At 36.7% G+C, this 20,965-nt stretch overlaps 1 protein-coding gene across 1 annotated transcript; it reads left to right on the top strand.

Moving 5' to 3' along the window:
* Positions 1 to 556: 556 nt before the first annotated feature.
* Positions 557 to 13,219, top strand: GILT1 (Gamma-interferon-inducible lysosomal thiol reductase 1). Its single transcript, XM_073962840.1, has 5 exons — positions 557 to 700; positions 796 to 876; positions 12,115 to 12,249; positions 12,324 to 12,683; positions 12,760 to 13,219. Exons 2-5 carry the CDS (start codon positions 817 to 819, stop codon positions 12,937 to 12,939), a joined length of 735 nt encoding a protein of 244 aa, XP_073818941.1. The 5' UTR covers positions 557 to 700; positions 796 to 816; the 3' UTR covers positions 12,940 to 13,219.
* The last annotated feature ends 7,746 nt before the right edge of the window (positions 13,220 to 20,965 follow it).

The following is a 20,965-nucleotide window of genomic DNA, read 5'->3' as shown; positions in this document are numbered from 1 at the left end:
AAAATAAAATAAAAAAAGTACGCGCCATCCTGCGACACTCCCTACTAAATAGCTTTAACAAAGTACACAAGTTGAAAGAAAATCGGATCTCACATGTTTGAAGTGTAAAATCCGAGTTACAATAAATAACATCTTATATTAAATATTTTTTAACTCACCTGTCTTCATGAAATGTTAAATATAATAAAATAAAATTACTTTGTACTTTATATTATAATATATGTATATGATATAAAACAAATTATTTTAAATGCCGTTAGATTCTGTGGGCACCTTAGGTCAATACTGCACCAATAATTTTAAAATTAGCGTACATTATTTTTTTCTTTTTTGGCGTGCTAGATTGTCATTTTTCCACTGTGCAGCGTACCAGTCAATAAGAAGCCTGTAGTAGGAACAATTTAGTAAAATTTCCAGTAAAATTTAAAGAAAAAGTACTTAACAATTCATTGTTTTCTTCTTCCTTGATCGTTTAGTTTGTTGGGGTGTAGAATTTATCTTTCTCTCGAATTGATTTATCCAATACTCGTTACAGAGAGATAATACTCTCAATTTTATTTTCAACTCGAAACGGGTTTTTGTCGATGAACGAACCCAACCCAACCAGCGTTTTGTTTACAAAGTCCCCCATTCATTTGTGGCAACAAATCAACGGCTTAAAAAGTCAGTAGCAGTCGGTTTTGAGCAACGCAGTGAAACGGTAAGACTTAACGGATAGCAGCAAAGTGGAGACTTTTTAATTTAAAATATTTTTTATCTTTCTAATTAATTTTGTTCACAAACGAAAAAACACAGTTGGCATTTAAATCATCAGACATGAGTCAAAAAATTGTGGGATTATTTGTGGCTTTAATTGCTGCAGCAAGTGCAGTCAAGGTAAGTAATTTTATTTTAAACGCGTAAATTAATTTGTATGCAAACGTTCGGTGATGACTTCAGAATTAACAACAAAAACACATACATACATACATTTTTGCGATCTTCAGAACAAATTAAGAAAAAATTCTCATAAAATAACAACAAATACTAGAAGTTAGGCAAGATATTTTGTTAATTTTTTCTTGTTAAACAAACGGGTCTTTGTTTTGAAAATTTCAATGGAAAATAACTGGGTAAACAATGGAGAAATAACATTACAATGAGTGGAGACGTAGAATGCAGTAACTAAAATAGCCGTTATTCACATAATGACCTAAACAATTTATCGCATAATTTGGCCTGATGTACCTACAACAGGTAACATTGTCGTAGTCGTCGTCACGATCGTTGACCTCTTTTTCCATGCCCAACGGCAAAGTAAATGGAAAATTTCTTTCTTACGAATAAGAAAAAGTAAAAACTGTACGTTTTCTTGGCGGTATAAGTGGAAAATGCACAACCGGTTTTCCATAAAAAGGTTTGTGTTTTCGTAATTCTATTGCATTACAATGATTACATCAACGAAAACCCGGTATGGAAAATGAAAATACAAATGTACGTTTCGACGAGTAAATAATCAATCTACGGACCAAGTGACAAATGTTTTGATATTTTTTCTATTCAAGGTTAAGCAACTCGTAAATTTTCGATATAGTAAAAATATTTACGTCGTATTTGTTTGGGACGTTAGTAGCCGGCCATCTTCATTAGTATTCAAAACCAATACTATCGAATATTATTCAAACTTTTTAATCGTTCATGTGATCTGTATATCTAACTTGGTCAAAAGGCTTGTTTTTAACGAATCGTGTTTTTAATGATGATCGAACGTTTTGGGAGATCAAAATTAAGGAAGGTTATAGCCGCAGAACAGTCTCAAAATGTTTTGAAGTAAAAACTTGTATATGGGATAACTTGAGAATCGTCATTTTTTTACATGATTAAAAAGTCTCAAAAATGTAATTTTCATATAAAATTTTAAGTTTCTGGCAAAAATATTCTTGGCGCTAAGCATAGACAAATCATTGCGCTATAAACAATGGGGATTTTGTTCACAAGACGGAACTCAAAGAGTGCCATAACTCAAAAAATGCGTATTCTGAGTTAGCAATTTCTATTTTTTCTACGACTTCTACTTTATCTTGTGTCAAATTTTCATGCTGATATTTCTAAAACTCGACGAGTTACAGCTCATTTACTACGAGTTGCCAATAATTCAAAACACAAGTTTTTCGAGGTTATGAATCACAAAAACACTTCAAATCATGATTGACCTTGCGCAGAAATTTAGCACTGATATCTAGCTATCTGTCTGCAAAATATGGTCCAAGTAGTGATTTTAGTTTTTGTGTAATAATATTTTTAAGTTGGGAAGTCAAATTTCAATCGCCTACTTAAAACGCGTTTTTCTTGAAATTGGATTTTTTGAGATGTGTCACTCTTTGAATAAATGAGCGATTTGTTATTTCAGAACTTTGGAAGACCCTTGAAAATCGAGTTTTTAGATATAATTAGTGACTAAAGTAACGATTTTCTTCTCACAACAAAGCACTCAGCTCACAACGACAAGAGAGAATGTGGACCAAGAAGCTGAGCTGGATCAAATAACACAAAGGACCTTTATAAAGTAATCAGTCACCTCACAGTTAAAATATAGAAACATTAGAGGAAATCGACTAAAATTTTGAATCAAGATATTAAGCCTGTTCGATAACTTCGCATGTAAAAAGTATTGGCAAGTATTTGCAACTACTTCTCATTTCTCTTTTATTGAGCAAGTTTGTTATCGAACAGCATTTTGTAAAATTTTGTACAAATTTATTCAAACTTTTGGGTTAACGAACAGACCTATTTTTTATGACTAAATTTTATCCACACCGAAAAATGATGCCACAGTCCCCAATTTTATGTTTAATTGTACTAAACGATAAAACAGTAACATTTCCATCGATAAACGAGAGGTAGTCCCAATTTACATTGGGCGAGTTTACTTGCGGCAATTGTCATTTTGTAGGAGAGAGAGGTGAGGCATATGGTAAACCTTTGCTTCTCAGCACCCTCTCTCACCTACAAACTGACAATTGCCGCAAGTAAACTCGCCTAATGTAAATTGGGACATATACTTTGAATTTTCCGTCGCCAGATTCTTTTTATACCCTCAGGCATTAGGCTAACCAGTATAGGGTATCCTGGGGCAGTTTCGACACTGGTGCGCATTGGCCGAGATTATTGATGCTACTTAAGATCAAATTACGGGTAGTTTTGTCAAACAATGTAGCTAAACTCCGCAAAATACCGAAAATCGGGAGGCATCGTTATATGGGGCCTATACCAAAACATGGACCTAAGTTTACAATTTTTGGTTAGGAAGTTTCGTGACTGGAGAGAACCTCAAATGTCAAATTACTGGTAGTTTCGTCAAAAACGTTGCCAAAACCCTTGAATTACCGGAAATCGGGAGGTACCCCTATACGGGCCTATACCAAAACATGGACCTATATTGACAACTTTTGATGGAGAACTGTTGTGCGCAATTGAAGCTTCAAATTTCAAAATACAGCAAGTTCGATCTAGAAATACAACTAAAATTTTCAAAATACCGCTTAAATGGGGCCTATACCATAACGTGCACACAGAAAAAAAGCCTCTCTAACCTATGTCCCAAACATATTTTGCAGCGAACATATATTTGTTTGCAAGCAGTCCCAAACATAACATATGTTTGGGTCCTGCAAACAAATATATGTTTGGGTGCAAACAAATTATATGCTTTGGTGCAAACAAATTATATGTTTTTTGTACAAAGAAATATGTTTGGTTGCAAACAAATACAAACCCAAAAGCCACAAAAAAACAAACACATGCACCAGTGGGCGCTTACTGAGAGCAAGGGAGCGTAAATTTCAATGTAAAACACATTGAAATGTATGCTCACTTGCTCTCAATAAACGCTCACTGGATATCTGTAACATATACACACACATTTATAAATAATTGTGGTTGTTTATTGAAATGCATGGAAACCCAGTTGGAAGTTGTCTGCTATGTGTCTTCAAAGTTGTCTCCAATCCATTGAAGACGGCTCGACGACAGGCGTTTGCGATCATCGACGACATTTTCACACAAATGTCGCAAAACTCGTGCACGATAAGTTGAGCGACAAGGTAAGCGAAGTTGCCTTAATGGACGATAGAATGAACATTAACTTGTACCAAGGCACATTGCAAGACATATTCGTTCAGAATGTCACGCATCGCACATGGAAGAGTGACAAATTTGGTGACACCGTCTTGTTTAAAGACAATTTTGAAAATTTTCGTTGATGAAATGGTCATCGCAGATTCAATTTCCCAATGGGAATAAGCAACAACAGACACATACGAGTAGGTACATACAAAATTCCAAAGAAATTCATAACAGACTTTAAAAAAAGAAAAACGGAAAGGAATAATTTATAAAAACTTACTCTTTTAAAAAGAAATAAATATATAGAAACATCGATGAACGCTTCTCCTTAGTTGTGAAATAAAACACATTTTCCTCAAAGTTAAAATCATCAGTGGGAAATCAGCATCTGGAAGTAAATGATTATAAATGTAATAAATAGGTACATCCATATTTCAAACATACTTATGTATGTATGTATATGAAAAATGTATTGATGTAATTACCAATATTAAATGCACGTTATTCCTTGTCCAATAAAATATTTCCATTCACCTTTTTGATTCAATTATAAAATGTCCAATTATAAAATGTATTGGGCATTTAATTTACTAAAAAGCACAATTTCTTTAGGAAAACACAAAACACTGATTTATTCACTCACATTACCGTCTTTACTCAACGATGTTATTCAGACAACTGAAAAAAAGAACAACATAATTAATTTTTTTCTTTTCCTCTTCGCTTGCTACGTTGGTTAACAACATCAAAGCACGAAGCACACGTGTTTGGCCAAAGCTTCTGCATCTCCTATTACACCATACACAGCTCTTTGTTATAAGACAGCATTCCACATCCGCGAGAGTCGTGTTGTTACTCTCTTTGACAAAAATCCTCTCTCCACCCATAGAAAATATGTTCTAACATAAAAAATAACCGATTTGGACCATACTTTGCACATCGTGAAATTTCTACCAGATATAGATGAGGTTTCAATATGGACTCAATCGGTCCACTCCTTTGGAAAAGTGCAGTTTAGGACCTGCTCTCGAATCGCTTTGATTTTTGCTGTAGCAACTTGTATTCACTGCCCTCCATACGACGGTACACGTTTCATCAGGGGCAAGTCCATACTTCCAGAGAAAATAGCCTGAAAGGTGCAAAAAAAACCCATGACACCGTCTGTAGTGGTTGGAGCGCAAAATAACTCTCGAAAGGATCTGTCGACTCGGTCCAAAATTGGGCCTTCGTAATATGTTGTCCAAACTTAATTTAAGTTCGATGATAAGCTATATCGGTCCACTCCTTCAGGTACCTCCCCAACAAAAGTTCAAAAATGTTCGGAAAAATTGTGCGCACGATTTAGTCCATACTTTACACATCCTAATATGTCTACCAGATATAGATCAGGTTCGAATATGGATTATGTTTGTCTACTCCTTCGGGTAGAGTTCTGTAGTTCCGAAACAAACTAGTTCCAAGGAACTATTCCGGACAAGAAACTATTGGAACTATATCCAGCTCTTGGGTTTATATAGTTCCTTTAGTTCATATAGTTCCTTTCGTGTTTCTCGTTGCTTCAATTTAACGCCTACGTCGATCTTTCGTTGTTGTTCGCTGCAATTTCATTATATTTAGTCGTGTTCCTCTACGTGCCTGAGGTTACCAGTTTTTGCCACTTTTTACCCGCAAAGTGTTACTTTAAAAAGCATACTATTTATATGAGAGCAGTTCACCACTTTTACCATTTTTTACCACTGTTACCATTTTTAAAAGTAAAGGAACAGACCGTTTATGTCAATTCATCCACCAAACAATGAAAACATTTCGGTTTCGGAACTATTTGGAACGAAGGAAACAAAAAGAGCGACGAAAGAGAAAGATACGTTGAACTATTTGGAACTCTCGGAACTATTTGGAACATAGATGAACAAGATGAGCACTACTCGCCTTTACTTTTTCGTACGATTCCCCATACAAATACTCTCTTAGCGTTCATCATCGATTTGGAACGAAAAGAACGATGAAAGAGAAATCTTAGTTGAACTATTTCGGTCTCGGAACTATTTGGAATGAAAAGAACAATGAAAGAGAAAGATTCGTTGAACAGTATCGATCTCAGAACTATTTGGAACTATGGAACTATTTTAAGGAACTAGTACCTTTTGGGAAAAGGAACTAGAAAGATCGATCCGCTCCGGGAACTAGATTGCCCAAGTCTACCTTCGGGTACCTCCCACACAAAATTTCGGATAAGTTCACTTTAAGGCCCGCTCTCGAATCACTTTGATTTCTGTTGAAGCAACTTGCATACGCTGCCTCCTTTACGTCGGCAAGAGTTTTTTTCAGGGGCAAGTCCATACTTCTTGAGAAAATAGCCGGAACGGAGCAAAAAAAACCCTATGACACCGTGTTTAGTGGTTGGAGGGCAATACAACTCACGAACGGATCAACCGATTTGGTCCAAAAGTTGGTCTTCGTCATATTTTGTCCAAACTTAATTTCAGTTCGAAGATGGGCAATATAGGTATTTCCCCCAATATTTAAAAAAATGTCACTCAAATTGTATGCACGATATATCTTGAACCGGGCAACCAATTTGGTCCAAACTTTTGATCTCCTAATATTTTGCCACATTTAGTTTAAATTTTAAAATGGTCCATATCGGTCCTCTCCAAAAGTTCAACGTTTATGTCTAAGAGCAGTTTAGGGTCTGTTCGAAGATCCTTGGGATATGTATACCGATGCTGTTTGTTGTGGTCCCGCTGTGGTCCCCCTTCAAGTACCTCATCCGCAAAATTTTGAACTTTAATCCTAAACCACATTTTTGTCGGCAAGTTCAAATGTCCAAAAAGAGCCACAAAATTCTGTAAGTAGATGGATGTTTCGATTCATATAGGCTGTGGCTATATCTCTGTCGGCAAAGCCGACTGATACTTTTTTACTTGTTTTATTTTGACCCAATACAAATTCCGTCATTAAATGCCAATATTATATTACGTTTTTTAGTTTGCTAACATTTCTTTGAATCTTTTTTAATTAATTTGACTTAATGACATGGAAGCTAAAGGGAAGAAAGTGTATATGTATATGCCTTAGAATTTGATCGCTGATGATCTAACCAACCCATCAGAAGATAGGTTAAATGAAGAGATGAAAGGGGCAATGATAAGTGAAACGGATGTGATCAAATACAAAGAAATACACATCACGGAGTAAAGCAAAAACAAAATCAATTGTTTTTATGCACTTCGTCGTGTGGCTTGTAATTATTTACTGTTTTAATTGTATTTTATTTATTTTATTGAGTTTGTTTTCTTGAACTTCATATGCATACTAAAAAGTTCTCAAGTTTTTTTTTTTTTGTTTAAGAAACACTTGTGTTAAAACCGGTAAACAAAATTATTTTATTTTCCAATTTGAAAGTAGTCATAGCTCGGTGAGCATCATCATATGATTCACTTAATTGAAGATTGATAAAGTAGTGAGCTTTAAAGCCTCCAAACGATCGGTTAAGTCATTTGAACTTCACTTTAAATTTCCATTACAAGTCTTCAGTAATGGACGCAATTAAAAAAAAATTCGTTTAGAATCAGAATCTAAATCTCATCGTATAAAATGCAAATAAAATAACGTATTTGTTTACTCTTGAAATTGTATCAATATTATTACTGAAAATATTGTTAGTTAGGTTGTTGTTTGTTATCCAATGCATCATTGAAATCTCCACTTATTGTTAATGTTTACATTTATTGTCATTGTTGCATATAATTGCAAAGGGGGAGCAATAACAAAACCATGCAATTTTCGCAACGCAGAAATTATCATTTGACCACCCTTTGCGCAGTCTATGTAAATACATGAATTTGGCACAACTGCCTGCCGCCAACAATGCATTTTCAAGTTTTTTTACTTTGAACTATCAATAATAGTTCATAGTATTTTAATATATATCAAAAAATCTTTTATTTGAATACCTATGTATAAATATTTTTAAATATTCAACAAACAACATTGTTGATCACGCAAACACTGATTTAAACAAAACACAAAGTTGTATTGATACGAAATATCGTGTCAATATCAATTTATTGGTGATAGTGTCGAAACGATTAAGCAAAATTAGCATTTCCTAACCAAATCTCAAAAAAACTATAAATTAAAGCCCAAATGTCATGACATAAAATCACGTTTTACATAGTACCTGGTTTGAAGACTCATCTTATATTTAGCAATGCATAGATATGTATGTATGTACATAAGTTTGTGTGTGTGTATGAATACTTTCGCTTACTACAGTTGCAGTTTGAGTATAAAATTCATTAACGTTGTGCAGCTAATTAGAATTTCTATAGAAATTTCAATTATTAAGACGAATGGAAATTGTAACTCATAAGCGACACATAGAGTACACAACACACAGTGGTATGATGATTGACTGCAAGGCACGAAGGGTCGTCGTAATTTATTTCATTGAAGTAAAAAAATAGTTGTTACATTTATTGGGTCAATTAAAGGTCTTTTCAAATTGATTAAGGGTCAACCAAAAACGATTTTTAACCAGCATAGAATTGTTTATCGCATAATACAGAAGCAACACCAATTGTATTACAACCGACCACTCATAAGCGTTTTGTATTACTTCACATGTTGTGTTCTCTACAAGACCGGCAAGTAGTGCGATACTTTTTTTAAAAAAAAAACTTACGTTTTCAAAACAATATGGATAGGATTAAAGAGCAAAAAATTGCGGGCATATCGATAGATAGGGCTTTTTTAACTGAGTTTCGACAATATTTAGAGTACCATTTTATTGAATATTTTCGAACTTTTGTGGGAGAGGTATCGGAAGGTCCACTCCTTCCACCTTCGAATTTCATCTAATATTCGAAGAAATATTACGATATTCAAAGTGTGGCCGAACGCAGTATTCGGTTCTAGCTCTCCAGTCACTACATATGGTGCCATAGGGGGTTTTTACAACTTTCGGGCTTTTTTTATCAAGCAGTATGGACTTGCCCTTAAAAAAAATTTACTGTCGTAATTGATCCGTAGGTCTTAAAGTGAATTTATCCAAAAGAGTGTGTGGAAGGTACCCGAAGGAGTGGACAAATATAGTCCATATTCGAACCTGATCTATACCTGGTAGATATATTAGGATGTGTAAAGTGTGGACCAAATCTGTCACTCCATCAAGAGTTATCGTACGCACAATTTTTCCGAACATTTTTGAACTTTTGTGGGGGAGGTACCTGAAGGAGTGGGCCGATATGGCTTATCTTCGAACTTAAACTAAGTTTGCACAAAATATTACGAAGGCCACATTTTGGATCGAAACGGCAGATCCGTTCGAGAGTTATCTTACGCTCCAACCACTACACACGGTGTCATAGGGTTTTTTTGCACGTTTCAGGCTATTTTCTCAGGAAGTATGGACTTGCCCCTAATGAAACTTGTACCGTCGTATTAGGGCAGTGAATATAAGTTGCTACAACAAAAATCAAAGCGATTCGAGAGCAGGCCCTAAACTGAAGCTTTCCGAAATTTTGTGTGGGAGGTACTCGAAGGAGTGGACCGATTGAGTCCATATTGAAACCTTAACTAAGTATGGTACACATTTCACGATGTGCAAATAACCAAATTGGTTATTCCCTTCAAGAATTATCGTGCGCACAAATTTTCCGAACATTTTCGAATTTTTGTGGGGGAGGTACCTGAAGGAATAGACCGATATGGCCCATCTTCGAACTTAAACTAAGTTTGGACAAAATATTACGAAAGCCAAAATTTTAACCGAATCGGCTTATCCGTTTGAGAGTTATCGTGCGCACCAGCCAGCCAGACAGACGGACAGACTGACGGACATTGCTAAATCGCTAGAGCTAATAACTATACCGAAATTATAGACATTTTAATTTTATCGATTCTCTTCGTAAAAATGAGTTTCATAATCGCACCTCACATTACCGGCAATTATCGAATACAGCAAATTTTTGTTTGCTTATATCTTCGGTATTTAACGACACACAGCATTACGACAGCAGCCAAAACTGGTTAAAACCAAGTACCTCGGATTACAAATATAATGACGGGAGTCGATAGAAAATATTCCAATTAGAAGGATTTTGAATTTTTGAATTGATACGTGAAGTAGTTTTGTCCATCTAAGGGTTCAAATCCGATAATTGTTGGCAATGTGCATTTTTTCATATTTTCCCAAATTAACAACATTAGGTCTGTCTGGTTAAAAACAATTTTATTGTGATTACTTCAAATGTATAAAAGTGAGGTTGCAGAGGTTTGCAGACGAATGTTATTTATCACTTTCCATGGCCAACTCATTAAAGGGTTACCCCCTTTTTAACACCGCAAGAAAAGTTCGAAAACGAATGGACCGATCATGATATATTTTTTGTGGGCTTACTATGTACCGAATAACCTTGTCTTTAAACCAGATAAATATATCAATATCAATTTTTTAAAAAAATAATCGAAATTTAGATTTTTAACAAAAAGGACCGTTTTTGACCATTAATCGGCCAAAACACCTTTTAAGGAAAATTCTCTTATTTAAATACAAAATGTTGTGTATTTAATAAGCCCACAAAAATATATGAAGACTGAACACCGATTTTTAGTCATTTCGGATGGATAATGTGGCTAAAACCTTCAAAATACCGATAATCGGGCGGTGTCGTTCTATGGGTGCTATATATCTCCACTAGGAAACCTTAACATCTCCAAAATACGGAAAATCGTGAGATACTGTTATATGGGGTCCATATTAAAACGTGGACCTATGCCCATAATTTTTATTAGATTTTTTTTCCAAAATTCAGCCTATTTGGCCGATAAAATATCGAAAATTAGGAAGTACAGTTATATGGGGGCTATACCAAAACTTGGACAGACCTTCCCAATTTTTTTGCCCTCGACATTGTCAATCAACAATAAGTAACAATAAGTACCTGTACCAAAATTCATCTAACTACGCCAACTGCTTCTATTTCTGGCCAACGTTTATATGAACTCGCGACATACATATGTATGTATACTAGGGTTATGATTTTTTTACAACTTGACATTCCTGTACCCTTTCCTCACTAGAGTGATTTCATTGAAAAAATTGCATGAAATTATGCGTCTCTAGATCGAACCCGTTCGTTAGTATTGTTAAGGTTACGAAGTTTTTCGGCAAATCACACACATGCGACCCGAACGCAAACTAAGAGAGCAAATGTTTTGATTTTTTTTACTTCAGTCTTGTACTGAATGTCATGCAAGCAGGTTGATGCCGTTTATTTTTTTTTTTTTTTTGTGGTTACACTGAAAAGATTTTGCAGTTGTACAGCAAATATGTGGAGGGAAGAATTTGCTGGCATCCTTGCCTGACTTCAATAGCGGGAACAAATGACAGATTAACAACTTTAGTGATTTAAATGAGTGAAAATTCTAATAATATGTGATTTGTATTCATCTCTTCTATTTGACCATATTTACGGAATTTTCTTACGACAATTGTCAGTTGATTCGAGTGGGAGACAAGGGAAATTACCTACTGTAAATCCAGACTTTATAATGTAATTATACTGTAATTCCGGACTATCTACGTTAAATTATTCGTTGAAATGTCATCATATTACACCATCATTGTTTCCACTGTTTCCTTAGTACTATTATTAATAATATTTGTTTCACAATATCCATTTTATTTACTTAAATTATGATATTTACTTTGAAATGAATGCTTTTATAGAATAACAAATACATTCTTGTACTTCGACAAAACATATAAAGAGGAAACGGAAGTATGCTTATTCGCCCAACACAAACGACTTTCACTGACTACAATTTTACAAAACACACACAAATAACATTGCAGTTCTAGCAACAGGGTAACACGACAGCACACTCACTCACTCACGAAATAGACTAGATAATCGAATTGCACCACCATTATTATGACAGCATTGTTTACAACAAGATTCCTCATTGTGTTTGTTTTTGCTTTCTTTCTTCCTTTTTTTACAGGTGCCCATTACTGTGTACTATGAATCGCTGTGTCCAGATAGTGCCAAGCTTATCACTGAACAAATTTATCCAGCCGTTAAAGGAGAACTGAAAGACCATGTTGATATTACATGGGTACCATTCGGCAAATCACAGGTATGTATGGAAGGAGGATGCAATTGGAAGTCCAAGTGGGAATAATTAGAACTGCATTTGTTTTCTGCTTTCAGTACTCCACACAAGGTTCAGATGTTATGTTCACTTGCCACCATGGCCCAAATGAATGCTATGGCAACAAGGTGCATTCCTGTGCCATTGAACACATTCAAGCCAACTCCTACCAGGTTGAGTTCACACGTGAATCTCTTACTTTGGACTTTATTAATTGCATGATGAAAATCGGCAAGAACTTCCCCGACAATGTTTATCCCGGAGCTAAGTGCGCTCGTGACAATCACATTAACACTTGGGAAAATATTCAAACATGTGCCAATAACACTGAAGGCAGCCATTTGTTGATGAAGCATGGCGAGACCACAAATCACTTTATGAATCCATTGAAGAGTGTGCCCGTTGTGGTTTTCAAGCAGGTTGGTACAAATGATTAGTGCAATTGCATTTAACATCCAAACAACTAAATTAAATTCGTTCGTTTCACTTTTTTAGCAATACGATGCCAAAGTCAATGACCGTGCCCAAAGCGATTTTGTTGGCGTTCTCTGCGGTTACATTTCTCAACCCAAGCCCAAAATCTGTGCCAGCCGTAACTCAGCTGTAAGCATTGCTGCTGTTTCTGCTCCTTTCTTGGGTCTCTTGGCTTATGCTTTGTCTAAGCTTTTCAATTAAAAATCGTAAACTCTACAATTTCGACATCTACTACAGCCAGCCAAAATTAAAGCTTTATCTTCAATTCAACTTATCCGCTCCATACTTGGCTATAGTTAGTAGCTATTGTTAGTTCTTAGTTTATTTTTGTATAAAATTTGTTAAAACGCATTTTACTTTTTTTAATTTTTACTTTTTATAATTACAGAAAAAGGCAGTTTAATTTTTCTCAAATACGAGTACTGCTACAATTAAAGTATTGAATGAATCTCAAAAAATAAATATACAACATAATTCATCTGTTTTGTTATGTCTTAAATTTCTCAAAAAAAAAATTGCCAAAGACAAGTGATTATTTCATTAAGACTTGAATGACTCGTCATCTAACCAGCCATGTGTCATGTGTCAGACAGGACAGATATTTTTAATTCAGAGCGCCCTATTCAAGTCTTCTTTTCAGCTCAATGACTAGTTCAAAAAGGTGTGCCAAACATAGAAGTCTTACATGGTTAAAATATCCAGAGAAAGTAAAGTCATGAAAGATGTGATGTTGTATTGTCGGATTATAAAACCCACGATTTTCGATATAAAAGCGACTTTTGCAGCACGATAACACCGAAGCTTACACAAAAAGTATTTTATGAAAGCACAATTGAAATTACTGGTATTAGCACCAAGATTCTCTTATTGCGAGTACGAGTACCGTACTATTCATTAATATTCTCATTCCAATGAATTCGCCAATCATACTTATTGAAAAAAAAAAAAATAGAAAGCTAAACAATGTTAACTACCTCCCATTTCAAACAACTTTTTGTTTTAAAATTTAAACGGAATTATTTTTCAAAGAAAAATATATGTGATGAAATAGATCTTTCTTCAAACACTTTTCAATTTTGATTCTTAAGACAATTCAGAAAAGATTTTTATGCGATTTCGTATACAATAATTAACATTGTATAATCTTAATTTCAATGTGTTCTATTTTTAATTTATCCAAAAGTAATCCAATGAAATTCTTAAACCTGTTATTGACTGAAATTTATTCAGAACACAAATTGAAATCATAATTTATGCAAATCAATTAACATAAATCATAACTTCAATCTGAGTAAACAATCAACAATCGCTGCGATAGCTGTTGTAACTCAATTGGACATAAACTGACAACCTGATAAGCTTACGAAAGTAATTATTGACGGTTGGCACAGTGGGTTGGTATGTATGATATTGGAAGTACATCTAGAACCAATATCGACCATGACCAATATCGGCAATGAAGAAGGTTTCTTTATTTACTTATGTAGTTCATTAAGGAAATTGTACAGATTGTTTATGATTTCAGCCTTTATGCTAACGAGTGTATATTAGGGTGATGACTTGTTGACTTTTTCTCAAAGTTATTTTTCCTGTAGCAGGAATGTGTGAACTTTTGCTCAAACTGTTCCCAACGTTGACCTTTTGTGAGGGGTAACATCGGATGAATTGGACCAATATGGCCCATTTTCGATTTGGACGTACGTTTGGAGGAACGATTACCATGTGAAAATATTAGAACAAATCGAGGACCCTCTTTAAGAGTTAGTCATCATATGTAAAATGAAAATTTTCAAAACGATCAATGACATATCTCTACACTGCACATTTGCGAACATTTTTGAAATTTCGTGTAGTAGTGGACCATATAGTTCATATTCGAACATGATTTAAGTTTGCAAGAAATATTAGAATGCGCAAAGGTTGGACCAATATCAATCACTATGCCAATCAGGCACTTTAGTTGGCCAACGTGGATTTTTCAGAGCTTTTGGATTCTTATGTCGAGAAGCATGGACTTGTCCACGAAAAACATTATATATCGAATTATATCGGTAAAAATTTGCAAACGATCCTCAAACAGCCCTTAAACTGCACTAAGCAAATATTTCCAAAACTGCACTTGTGCCACACTAGGGTGGTTTTAAAAATCGATTTCGGATTTTTTAGGCGGTTTAGTTTTGTTAGATATTAATATTACCAAAGTTTGAGCACATCTGGAATATGTCGTGTTAACATCCACTGGGGCATCAAAGTATCCATAGCAATTTGTATGGGGCTCAAAGGTGAATTTTTACGAAATTGCTCTAAAGGCCACATTTATTGTCCAATCGATGAGAATTTTTTACCAGTTCATACCTGTGGCCAGAAAACGAATCCTACAAAAATGTATGTATACAGTCCCCAGTAAGTCGTCATCGGATTACGAAACTCCCTCGTCGTCTGATTATGAAACTCCCCCGTAGTCCTCTCGACAGCAACAGCACACACAGCCTTTAACACCAGCTGTTGTTGTCCCAATCCCAGAAAATGCATCCTTTTTGCAATTTAATTGCAATGGACTCCGAGGTAAGATCGAGGAAATAGTAGATGTCATGAGTCGGAAGAAAATTAAGGTCGCAGCGATGCAAGAAACCAAGCTCAACAACTGTAGCTTACAACGTTGTGATGATTACAACGTGTTTAGGAAGGATCGCACCAGAAGTGGAGGTGGGGTATTAGCTTTCTTATTGCACCAGTCTGTCCAATACAGACCTATCTCGCTTGAGCCTGACTCTAATGACCCGTACATGGAATGTATTGGGGTAGCAGTCAGGTGTGGAACCGCCGTGATAGAGTTGCTGAACGTATACATTCAGCTTGGAAGGTCATAATCGTCTGGTTTTGGGGGACTTTAATGCGCATCATGATATGTGGCATTCGGCCCTCGGAAACGACCAGAGGGGTACAGCGCTGGCTGAGCAGATTGATAGCTCTACGTTTTGCTCGGTCAATGAGGACGCTCCTACCAGAATTAAAGGAGAGTGTCACAGTTCGCCAGACATAACCCTAGTGCCACCGGGTCTGACAAATGACGTTACTTGGCAGCCCGTCATTTCCCTTGGATCAGACCATAATTATCTCCATTAGCAGAACACCCGATTTCATCACCTCTTAACTCCGGACGTTCGTCAATCATAGGAAAGCTGATTGGCCGAGTTTCAGAGAGTTCACCAATCACTGCCCAATCCTTCTAATGTTCGGGTAGCGGAAAGGATGTTCCGAGACATCATCACTACTGCAGCCGTATACCTCCTGGTCGAATACGCGAAGTAAGACCAAATTTCCCAGCAGAGGTGACGATATTAACAAATGAGCGTGATGAGCTTCGTCGAAGATGGGACCTCAGTCGCATTTGGCGACGTTACGTTGACTGACCCGAAGAGCGCAAGTTATTTCAATCGACAGTTTGTCGAGCACCCCGAGAGTATTACGTCGCATCAGATCTCTTCCTTCCGAGGATGAACCACCACAGTTTGCAATGGATGATGTTGCGAATGCCATCAGGAACGCTAAATCATCCAAAGCGTTGGGCTCTGATGGAATCTCCATGGTAATGCTGAAGCAGCTGGATGATCCGGGAGTGGAGTATATTACTAAAGTTCTCAACTTGTTGCTAGCTACACTCATTGTTCCCGAAGTCTGGAAAATTGGCAGGGTGGTCCCGCTAAGGAAGCCAGGCAAGGATGCCAGCAAAAATGAATCGTACAGGCCGATTTCGCTTTTGTCGCCCTTAGCAAAGACCCTTGAAGCCTTAGTATCAGGAATAGCTATTAAGTTGCTGATCATCAGCATGGATTCCGTAAGCAGCACAGCACGACAACAGCGCTGCACGCCATCTCCATATATATTTGTCAATGACTCAACCAGAGACAGCCGTGTGATAGAACAGTGATGGTGGCGCTTGACTTATCAAAAGCCTTTGATACAGTCAGGCACTTCACGCTGTTTGAGGACATTGTGCAGACAACCCTCCGACCAAGCTTGAAACGTTGGATAGTCAACTATATGTGTGGACGTCAGTCGTACGTGGAATTCAGGAACAAGAAGTCCAAACCCCGCAGAGTGAAACAGGGAGTTCCCCAAGGTATACGGGGAACGTATACGGATGATTGCACGATCCTGGCGTCAGGTACCTTCCCTGATGACATCTGTGAGAGACTGAACTCCTATTTAACCGATCTTAAACTCCTATTGAGGAAAACATGGAACTTACCTCATATATGGTAACACGGGGCGCCTTCGCCACGTTTTTGTTCAAAATGTTGTCATGCCGACACCGTTAAAGTTTTTTCAAAAATTATTTTTGGTGCAAATATTAGCGTATCTAGACTATAAGTTTTAATACACACATATATATGTGTAATAATTTTGTTTCTGAAATATTATTTTTGAGAATGTACAAAATATCTAAAAAGTGGGGCAGCTTCGCCATCGATATTGAACATTCTCCAACGGGCTCTAAAACTGTTTTTTATTGAATAATCAAAAATGCTTTTAAAATTCACAAAAAGTAACCGATTCTAGCGGTTAATTGAAGTAGGTTTCTTGAATTTAGGTACAAAAATCATAATATAACTAAAAAAGATACCTTTAGGATAATATTTGATTTTAACATCACGTTATAGTGTGGTACATCTATGCTATAAACATAACAAATTTTTAACATTAACCCACCACGCCCCTATCATGGCGTAGGCGCCCCAACCCTTATATATTTCATAATATTAACATATTGACATTTGGAATTGCTTTTTTCATGCGAATTATTGGGATTTATAGTCTTCAGTAGTTGTCTTCTAACGGTATAAAATGTTTTTTTATATCACAAAAGGTAAAGAAGATATCACAAAAAATACCTACCATAATTATTTTTCCCAATACCCTGAAAACACAAAACCGCGTGCGTCCGCTGTCATACCTATGACACAACTGGCGAAGGCGCCCCATTTTACTATATGTATCTGGTCAACCGATTTGTGCAAAACTGGTCAACCGATTTGTGCAAAACTGGAAGAGTGTGAGCAGTGAAGAAAACCCCAATACGTTGATTTATTGAATGAACTATTTTACATCTTCATAGCAACATTGGGCGTGCAAAAAGGAAAATAACCTCTACAAAATGCAGTACAGATAGACCTTGGTAGGATGACAATGTAACATCAACGTAAAAATTAACCACCAATTTTGTACATACTTTCCATATGGTTCAGTACCCCCCGATTTGCGGTGTTTTGAAAGTTTTTGAAAGAGAGGAGGAGGAATTCAATACGAGGGCTGCGCTATAACTATCTGGCCTAACAATAAAAACGCGAATATTTACCATCAAAAATAGTTTTATAGTTTTCTTAAGTAGTCTCCAGCATGACTTATTCACTGTTTCATGCGCTCAAACCATTTGTTCAAGGACTTTTTCCACTCCGATTGAGACACCTCCAAAACATCGGTTTTGAACGCTTCAACAGAATCTTCCGGAATGCAATGAATTCATCGGATCCTTTGTCAGGGCTGTACGGCGGATGACCGATCAATTCCACGTTTTGTCCGGTCAAACAGACGCTGGTTTGAACCGATGGTGAGAGCTCGCATTGTCAGAATGATTCGTGTTATCTTGTTCGTTTTTCAAATTTCTCAGGAAACTTCATGCAAACAAATTGTAGTGTACCACTCAGAATTAACCGTCCTACATTTCTCAAGCCATATAGTCGCCACATAGTCAGTTTTGCGGAAGAAACAGGCGACTATTTGCTTCGAAATGCTTCTACGATCGTCGGATTTGGCTCGCTTTTGAAGACCTAAACGGTCGATTCCTGTTTTGTTTCGGGCTCCAAAGCATAGATCGAAGATTCGCATCTGTGACGATATTATAAACGTCGTTTGAAGCACCGCGATCGTTTTTATTGACAATTTCTTTTGCACCAGTACATAAGAGCCCGAGAAAAATCCATTTTTGGTGGAAGAAATGCCCAAGGATGCCACTATTTTACAGTACACACGCACGGCTTAATTTTTATACCCTCCACCATAGGATGGGGGTATATTAAGTTTGTCACTACGTTTGTAACTACTCGAAATAATCATTGTAGACCCCACAATCTATATATATTCTTGATAAACGTGCAATTCTACATCGATATAGCCATGTCCGTCTGTGGAAATCACTCTAGCGTCCGAACGGATGGACGTAGGTGGATGAAATTTTGGGAAAATTTATTATATGTACGTAGGACTTTTGGTATTGAAAGCGGGCTATGTAGGTCCACGCTTTCGTATAGCCCCCATACAAAATGACGCGTGACGCGTCGTCGTTTGTACGAATTTTTAAGATATTTGTCCCATTTAACCACCGAATTGGTTGTAATTTGGTATTTTGTGCCTCCAGAGACCAAAAAACATTCCTACCAAAGTTGGTTTATATAGGTCCACGTTTTGGTATAGCCCCCATATAACGCCCCATATAAAGTATGAGTCATTATACCCTCAGCATTTATGCTAACGAGGGTATATACACTTTCATACGGGCAAAATAATAATGGTTTAGACCCCAAGTATGTTTGGACGAAATGTGTTTCAGACAATTTGGAGTCGATTGAGCAATGTCCGTCCGTCTGTCTATCTGTCTGGCTGGCTGGAGCGCACGATAACTCTCGAACGGATGAACCGATTCGGTTCAAATTTTGGCTTTCGTAATATTTTGCCCAAACTTAGTTTAAGTTCGAAGATGAGCTATATCGGTCCACTCCTTCCGGTACCTCCCCCACAAAAGTTCGAAAATGTTCGGAAAATTTGTGCGCACGATAACTCTTGAAGGGAGTAACCGATTTGGTCCATACTTTGCCCATCGTGGAGCGTGTACCAGACTTAGATCAGGTTTTAATATGGACTCAATCGGTCCACTCCGTCGGGTACCTCCCACACAAACATTTGGAAAAGTTCAGTTTAGGACCATCTCTCAAATCGCTTTGATTTTTGCTTTAGCAACTTGTATTCACTGCCCCCCATACGCCGGTATAAGTTTCATCAGGGGCAAGTCCATACTTCCTGAGAAAATAGCCTGAAAGTTGCAAAAAACCCTTATGACACCGTGTGAGGAGGTTGGAGGGCAAAATAACTCTCGAACAGGTCTGCTGATTCGGTCCAAAGTTTGGCCTTAGTAATATTTTGTCCAAACATAGTTTAAGTTCGAAGATAAGCCATATCGGTCCACTCCTTCAGGTACCTCCCCCACAAAAGTTCAAAAATGTTCGGAAAAATTGTGCGTACGATAACTCTTGAAGAGAGTGGCCGAATTGGACCATACTTTACACATCCTAATATATCTACCAGATATAGATCAGGTTCAAATATGGACTATATTTGTCCACTCCATCCGGTAACTCCCACACAAAATTTCGGAAACATGTTTACTTTAAGAACTGCTTTCGAATCGCTTTGATTTTTGTTGAAGCAACTTGCATTCGCTGCCTCAATTGCGATGGTAAAAGTTGTTTCAGAGGCAATTCCATACTTCTTGAGCAGACATACCTGAAGTTGTAAAAAACCCCTATGGTACCATATGTAGTGGCTGGAAATCCATTCTTTTTAGTATCTCCTCCGCAAAACTTTTGATCTCTAATCCTAATCAACATTTTTGTCAGTTCAAACGCCCAAAATTTTAAAACTCCCTAAATACACACGTATTTTGGGAAAAAATTTTTTCAATATACACAGGTATATCTCTGTCGGCAAAGCCGACTGATACTTTTTTACTTGTTTTAATATATTTTGAATATATTAGTCCCATTTGACAACAGAATCGGTTGTAACTTTGTATTCTGTGTTTCCAGAGGCTAAGAAACATTTCTACCATAAAACGTTTATATAGGTCCATATTTTGATATAGCCCCATAGGACGATATCTCCCGATTTTCGGTATTTTGAAGGTTTTGGCCTCATTATCACACCGAGATGGCTGAAATTTGGTATTTAGTGTTCGTTGGGGGTATGAAACTTTCCCCCAGAAGTTTGTAGGTATAGGTCCACGCCATCATATAGCCCCCATAGAACGGTACCTTCCGATTTTTGAAGGTTGTGGCCACATTAATCCACCGAAATTTCTGAAAATTGTGGTGGAGGGTATAAAAAGTTCGGCCCGACCGAACTTAACACTTTTCTTACTTGTTTCGAACTTCGTTTTTTACCGAGTGTTGGC

This window comes from Musca autumnalis, unplaced genomic scaffold (assembly GCF_047663935.1).
Source record: "Musca autumnalis isolate F117 unplaced genomic scaffold, ASM4766393v1 scaffold_1, whole genome shotgun sequence".
Lineage (NCBI taxonomy): Eukaryota > Metazoa > Arthropoda > Insecta > Diptera > Muscidae > Musca > Musca autumnalis.
This window is presented reverse-complemented; position numbering and strand designations above follow the sequence as displayed.

What these genes read in the sequence shown, in the direction of transcription:
- GILT1 (XM_073962840.1), top strand. Translation starts at nt 817, where the DNA reads ATGAGTCAAAAAATTGTGGGATTATTTGTGGCTTTAATTGCTGCAGCA. An exon ending in CTGCAGCAAGTGCAGTCAAG is followed by an intron (nt 877 to 12,114) that starts GTAAGTAATTTT and finishes CTTTTTTTACAG; the next exon opens with GTGCCCATTACTGTGTACTA. An exon ending in TACCATTCGGCAAATCACAG is followed by an intron (nt 12,250 to 12,323) that starts GTATGTATGGAA and finishes TTCTGCTTTCAG; the next exon opens with TACTCCACACAAGGTTCAGA.